This window comes from Mustelus asterias, chromosome 8 (genome assembly GCF_964213995.1).
Source record: "Mustelus asterias chromosome 8, sMusAst1.hap1.1, whole genome shotgun sequence".
NCBI lineage: Eukaryota > Metazoa > Chordata > Chondrichthyes > Carcharhiniformes > Triakidae > Mustelus > Mustelus asterias.
In genome coordinates this window covers 31306171-31313377 of record NC_135808.1, presented here as the reverse complement: position 1 = coordinate 31313377, position 7207 = coordinate 31306171, and the positions used below count along the sequence as shown (strand labels likewise).

The following is a 7207-nucleotide window of genomic DNA, read 5'->3' as shown; positions in this document are numbered from 1 at the left end:
TTTCTCTGTCCTGCTCCCTTCCCCCACCCGTCTCGCTCTCTCCATCTCTCAATTCCAGATTTTATGAATTCCACGAGCTGACGTGGTGGGATTTGAATCGCTATCCCTGGGCCTCTGGATAACTAGTCCAGTGACATTACCACTATGTCACTGCCTGGGAAACACTCACTGGAAATGATGCCAAACAGATTATTTTCACTCAATCCGTAACATTTTTCCCTGTGTAATTCAACAGAGCAATGAAAACGCTATGCTTCCAGTTCATGTAACATTCCCTCTGTGGGTTATCCAGTGACTACGATGGCCAGTCACTGTCCGCAGGCAGCCATCCATCACCATGTTGGGGAAAAGGGATTCAACACAAAGCCATGGTTTCACTGGAAAAAAAATCCTTTATTGTACAGAAACCACTCTGCAGATTCACAAGCTTCACTACAATGTTAAAAAAAGTGTGAACAATTCACAATCACATTGGACCTTTCACACAACAGGGAAAGTTAATTCAAAACATTGAGCTAGCCCCAACATTGTCGCAAAAAATTCTTCACATATCCAAAAAGACTTGATGCATTAATAAAAATAGAGGATTTCATTCAGGAGAGGATGGATCGGGTACACTGATCAACAAGAATCAGTCACTGCACAGGAGCTCTGAACAGGATCTCAACAACGCAGGAAGAGTGAGGAAGCTAAGGCATCTAGGGGCAGAGAGTGGCAAAAATCCCAGAGAGAAGCCTGTTACAGACACAGAAACTGGACAAAAGGAGGAGAGCACATAGGGTGAGAATGTACGCAAGAGAGGTTACATGGGAGAAAGTGGAGGGGAGAGAGAGGGAGGTAGAGCAAGCGAGGAAGCTAGGAAAAGGCAACAAGACAGGTCAAGAGGGGGAGGGGGGACGAGACCGAGGGAGAAGGAGGGAGGGAGAGAACGAGAGGGATGGAGGGAGGGTGAGAATGAGAGGGATGGAGGGAGGGCGAGAACGAGAGGGAGGGAGGGAGGGCGAGAACGAGAGGGAGGGCGAGAACGAGAGGAAGGGAGGGCGAGACTGAGGGGGAGGGAGGGCGAGACCGAGGTGGAGGGAGAGAGGGAGAGAACAAGAGGGAGGGAGGGAGTGAAAAAGAAGTAGTGTGAGGGGGAGGGAGGGAGCAAGAGGTGAAGAAGGAGAGATTGAGCAGAGAGAGAGAGAGGTGAGGAAGGATGGAGAGAGCGAGAGCGGATAAAATAGAGGGAGAGAGGGAGGAAATGGAGAGTGAGAGAGAGGTCGTGGGAAAGTGAGGGAGAATGGGCCAGCATGAGTGGGAGGGAGTTGGAGAGTGAGGGAGAATGGGAGAGGGCAAGAGGGATAGGGGGAAGTGGGGAGAGAAAGCAAGGGAGGGCAGAGGTACAGTGAACCAGTTCTGAGCTAATTTGAGGCCATTTAAGATGACTATGCAAGCTCCATGGCACTAAACACCTCTCCTGGTTTTCCAAACAGCATTCGCTCCTCAGTATACCCTACCCAAGACAAGCCAACTGTCCATGTGACTATTCACTCTGCCACCAAACTGGAGATGTTTGATGAATGTGCTCGGCTAAAGGGCACCAAGCATTGGGCAAAGGAACACTCAACTCACTTTTCCTCACTCAGGAACAGGATCAAGTCAGTCCGCCAGAGCACAGGCTGAGGGACTGCGAGTGAGATTAACATCAGTGACCACACTATCCTCTCGGTGTGTTAAATAACAAACAGTTCAGTAATAAGGCTTGCATACACGAGGAAGTGGGCTCAGGTTGGCAAGATTTGTTTCATATTACAACCCTTACAGACCACACAGAGAGGGAAAGCTAATAGAATGTCATCATTTATTGTGAGAGGAACTGGTCACATAGGTAGAGAGGTTATGCTTCAGTTGTATTGGACATTATTGGTCTCCTTATATAAGGAAAGATGTACATGTGTCAGAAGCAATTTAGAGTAGCTTTACTGGGCTAATATCAGGAATGTGTGGGTTGAAAGGTTGGTGGGGTTAGGTTTGTATCCAGTAGAGCTTAGAAGAGTAAGATCGAAACCTTTAAGATTCTGAGTGGTATTGACAGGGTGGATGTGGAGAAGATGTTTCCTTTTGTGGGAGGATCTAGAACTAGGGTCAATATTTAAAAATAAGGGGTTGCTCATTTAAGACGGAGATGAGGAGAAATGTTTTTCTCTCAGAGGGTTGAGGGTCTCTGGAAGACTCTTCCTTAAAAGGCAGAATCTTTGAATATTTTTTAAGGTCGAACTGGATAGATTCTTGATTAACACGGGGGTAAAAGGCTATTTGGCGGTAGGCGGGTGGCACAGGCTCAAGGGGCTGAGTAGCCAACTCCTAATTCGTACATACGTACGTAAGCTCGAGGTACTTGCGTACAATCCAGGAATCTTTGGATTTGAGGCATTCCTCCCAGCTGATAGCAGCAGATGGGATGATAAACTCGCTGACCTGGATCCTGGGCCGACAACACGTCAAAAATTCTCAACCTTGTTTTCAGATCCCTCCAAAGCCTCATTCCCACCCCTATCTGTCTGTAACCATCTCCAGCACTATCATCCTTGGAGATCTCTGCACTCCTCTCAATCTGGTCTCTAATTCTAACTCTGGACACCACTTGTTGCCCATCCCCAATTGCCCCTTGAACTGAGTGTCTCGCTCAGCCATTTCAGGGCAGTTAAGAGTCAACCATGTTGCTATGGATCTGGAGTCACATGTAGGCCAGACTGGGTAAGGACGGCAGATTTCCTTCCCTAAAGGACATTAGTAAACTAAATGGGTTTTTTAAGGCAGATTGGCACTGGTTTCGAAGTGAGTATTGCAGACAGGAGCTTTACAATTCCAGATTACTATTTTAAGTAATTCATTGAATTTAAATTCCACCAGCTGATGTGTTGGGGATTTGAACCCAGTGCCCAGGGCCTTAGCTTGTGCCTCTGAGTTACTAGCTCAAAGACATTACCATCTGTCTCTTCCAAAGGGGGAGATATTAAAAGGGGTCAGCAGAAGAGGTGGGTTTTAAGTCAGGTCTCGAGGGAGGTGAACAGCCATTAGGGAGGGAATTCCAGAGTGGAGTCATCCACCTAAACAGCTCCCTGGTTTAATCTCTCCGCCTGCCATACTCGTTTCCTCAGTGCAGGCCCTGAATGGCAGTAAGGAATATGGAATGAAATCTGAACCCACAACTCCTGACCAAACAATTAACCTGCTGCCAATTGAACCAAGCTGACACCAAGGTCCAAGGGCACGGTTCCAGGCCATTTTAGAAAACATTTCTTATTGGTCCCAGTCGAGAAAGAACCTGGTCAAGAATTTCCAACTCTTTCTGTTTGTCGTGAAAGGATTGTTTTGTTTTGGGACTCTCTCTTTCCCACCAATGGCCTAATGAGGGAAGGACATTACAAAAGGTACATGTACTGCCCACCAGGAAAATCCCTGGCTCCAGCCTGGGCCTGTAATAAGTGAGCTGCCTTCAGCCAGTCCACCAGCTGGGGAGGAGGGGGCGGAACAATTCCCAAGCATCTGCAGCTTAGCAAGGGAGGCCAGTCTACTCACTGTCCAGCAGTTCCTGCTGGTCTTGTGAGGGGCTGAATCGTCTCCTGCTGTTCTGATGTTGGTCACAGAATCATCGGGCTGGACTCTTAACGCCCTGTACTCCCCCTCACACTGCCCACGTCACTGACTGGAAGCCAGAGGAGTGGCGATACCCATGCAAACAGTATGGACACCCCCTCGATGCTCATCAGAAACACACCATCTCCGTGTCGAGGTTGGGAATACTGTCCACTTCGATCTGTTTCTCTGCCCATTCACTCTGCAACTGCTACTGAGGGGTTAAAAGTCTCCTTTCCTCCTCCCAGGGCGACACAGTGGTTAGTACCGCTGCCTCACAGCACCAGGGACCCGGGTTCGATTCCCGGCTTGGGTCACTGTCTATGTGGAGCTTTACTTTCTCCCCGTATCTTTGTGGGTTTCCTCCGGGTGCTCCGGTTTCCTCTCTCAGTCCGAAAGATGTGCGGGTTAGGTGCATTGGCCATGCTAAATTCTCCCTCAGCGTACCTGAACAGGTGCCGGAGTGTGGCGACTAAGGGATTTTCACAGTAACTTCATTGCAGTATAACGTAAGCCTACTTGTGACACTGATAAAAGCTTCAACAAATGCCAGTTTTAGACTCTCATCCCTCGAGAATGGAACAACTTGTCAATTCCCTTTGCAAATATCAAAGCTTCACCAAGATCGCCACAAAGTCTCCCTCTCCGTCAGGACGAGCCAAATGTCATTTTCCCCTCACACCTACAAATTGATTTGGCTTCAACGCTGAATCCAAGGCCTGTCAGTAGGTCACTGTGCAGTGGTGATTGGGGGGTGGGGGGGTTGTGCATGGCTGTAAGTGTGTGTGTTCTGTTTTGTGTGTGTGTGTGTGTGTATGTGCGTCTGTGTCTAACACATCCGCACACAGAGAAGCTAGATCCAGATAGAGGAAAAGAAAAACAACCTCAGTCCGACCGACTCCTGGGACCATCCGAAATGTGGATAATGCAGCACGTTGAACTTGGAACCGCTCCCGCTGTGTACATGTCAGGTCTAAAATCAGTTCTGATTTACGTTGTCAACATCACTTGGCAGGTCGTCTGGAGCCGACGGCTTCTCCTCTTTTGTGGGAGTCACTGAAAATACAGCAGCAAGTGCCAGTGAGAGATGTTAGAGGACAAGTTCAGTCACAAAAACTATTAGAGAATATGCAGAATCATTAATTTCTTTTAAAATTCATTTATGGGAAGTGGGCGTCACTGGTTTGGCCATCATTTATTGTCCCTAGTTGCTCTTCAGAAGATGGTGGTGACCTGCCTTCTTGAGCCTCTGTAGCACGGTAGCACAGTGGTTAGCACTGCTGCTTCACAGCTCCAGGGTCCCGGGTTCGATTCCCGGCTCGGGTCACTGTCTGTGTGGAGTTTGCACATTCTCCTCGTGTCTGCGTGGGTTTCCTCCGGGTGCTCCGATTTCCTCCCACAGTCCAAAGATGTGCGGGTTAGGTTGATTGGCCAGGTTAAAAAATTGCCCCTTAGAGTCCTGTGATGCGTTGGTTAGAGGGATTAGTGGGTAAATATGTGGGGGTAGGGCCTGGGTGGGATTGTGGTCGGTGCAGACTCGATGGGCCGAATGGCCTCCTTCTGCACTGTAGGGTTTCTATGTAGTCCCTGAGGTGTAGGTACACCCACAGTGCTGTTAGGGAGGGGGTTCCAGGATTCTGACCCAGCGACAGTGAAGGAACGGCGATATGTTTCCAAGTTGGGCTGGTGAGTGGCTTGGAAGGGAACTTCCAGGTGGTGGTGTTCCCATGCATCTGCTGCTCATGTCTTTCTAGGTGGTAGTGGTTTTGGGTTTGGTTGGTTCTGTCTCAGGAATCTTGGTGAGTCCCTGCAGTACATCTTGTAGATGGTACACACTGAGGCCACTGTGCATTGGTGAATGGAGGGTGGAATGGGTTATAATTAAGTGGGCTCCGATGGTGTCAAGCTTCTCGAGTGTTGTTGGAGCCGCACCCATCCAGGCACGTGGAGAGTATTCCATCACAGTCCTGACCTGTGCCTTGTAGATGTTAGACAGGGTTTGGGAGTCGGGAGGTGAGTTACTCATCGCTGGATTCCCAGCCTTTGACCTGTCCTTGTAGCCACAGTATCAACATGGTCAGTCCAGTTCAGTTCCTGGTTAATAATAACCCCCAGGATATTGATAGCGGGGGATTGAGCAATGGTAGTGCTTCTGAATGTCAGGGAGCGATGGTTAGATTCTCTCTTGTTGGAGGTGACCATTGCCTGGCACTTGTGTGGCAAGAATTTACTTGCCACTTATCAGCCCAAGCCTGGATATTGTCCAGGATCTCGCTGCATTTGGACTGCTTCAGTAACTGAAGAGTCGTGAAAGATACTGGACTTTGTGCAGACATCTATTAATGATGATCGAGCACCATAGGAAAGTACCAGAGGGCACAACACACGGTGATACAGGCCATCGGTGATAGAGGACACGGTAATAAATGGTGATACAGGGCATGATAATAACTGGCGTCAGAGGGTTATCATTAACCAGGAAGGTAACAAATGGTAAGAAGTTGGGGTAACAAATGGAAACAAAGGGCACGGAAGCGACAGAGCTCACACACAATAGGGTGCGTGCAACAAGCAATGGTGATAGAGGACACAATAGTGATCAGTGACGGGAGTGCAGCAATAATCCGTGACAATGAATTTTTATATCTAAGTAAGAGTGTCTCTGCTGTCACACTCCATGAATTTCACCATTTCTGAGCATCCTGATCAGTTGTTTTGTCATTAATTGTGATATTTGTTTCTCAACCTGAGATATTTGTTATATTTGAGCATCACTAATCGAGGAGTTGGACTTTGCTCCTAACTATTTCAGTTTTCTCCTTCCCGTCACCCCCCTCTCATTGGTTTAAAATCTTTTCTACTGCCAGATTCACCCTCTCCTCCAGCATCCTGGTCCTAGCTCATCCCAGTGTGACAGCCCATCGTTGCGAGTCCTGCTGTCACAATGTCCCACGATATGCAAACCCTCCTTCCATCATTTGTCCACCTACCTGCCCCTATGTTCATTAACTGTGGCTCATGCATTCACCCTCCAAGTCTTGTTCTGTAATTTAGCTCCTGGTTAGTGATAAGCCCTCAGCGGAACCTCCTGCTGTTTTCCTCAATACTTCACGACTCCTGACACGACTACTCTAAGTTTCGCCTCCTTTTTCAAAGTCCTTTCCAATAACTCTCGCTGTGGTAACACTCGGACTACCCACCCTCTGGGTTGTGAGTGCTATCCATCCCCTAATAACAACGCGGTATCTGCTCCTCTTTACACCGTCTCTTACTGCACGCTGTCTCCGCCAGTATTGCGACTGTCTCTCTCTCACCTCACAGCTCAGCATGCCCAGTGCCCTGTTGGGGATAGTACAAAAGAGCAAACAGGGCAGGTACCTCAGAATCATGTGGGCCAGAGTCGCACAGATTCGTTGAGTGGTGGGAACTGTTGTTGAAGTGAGTTTGCCTGTATTATTGTGTCTGTGCATGTCCACAAGTTTGTGTGACGCTGTTTCTGCCAGTCTGAGTTAGAATAAATCTGTGCATGCTTACGCACATGCACGTGTGTCCACTTCTGTATACACTTGTGTGTGTGTGTGTATGT

At 48.4% G+C, this 7207-nt stretch overlaps 1 protein-coding gene across 3 annotated transcripts in view; it reads right to left on the bottom strand.

Moving 5' to 3' along the window:
- Positions 1–378: 378 nt before the first annotated feature.
- Positions 379–7207, bottom strand: part of LOC144496973 (zinc finger SWIM domain-containing protein 1-like) — a 73390-nt gene continuing 66561 nt past the window's right edge. For all 3 annotated transcript variants that reach the window (XM_078217632.1, XM_078217635.1, XM_078217633.1), the window contains exon 9: positions 379–4677. In XM_078217632.1, coding sequence (XP_078073758.1) covers positions 4675–4677 — 3 coding nt within the window. In that variant the 3' untranslated portion in view covers positions 379–4674. The remainder of the gene's footprint in view (positions 4678–7207) is intronic.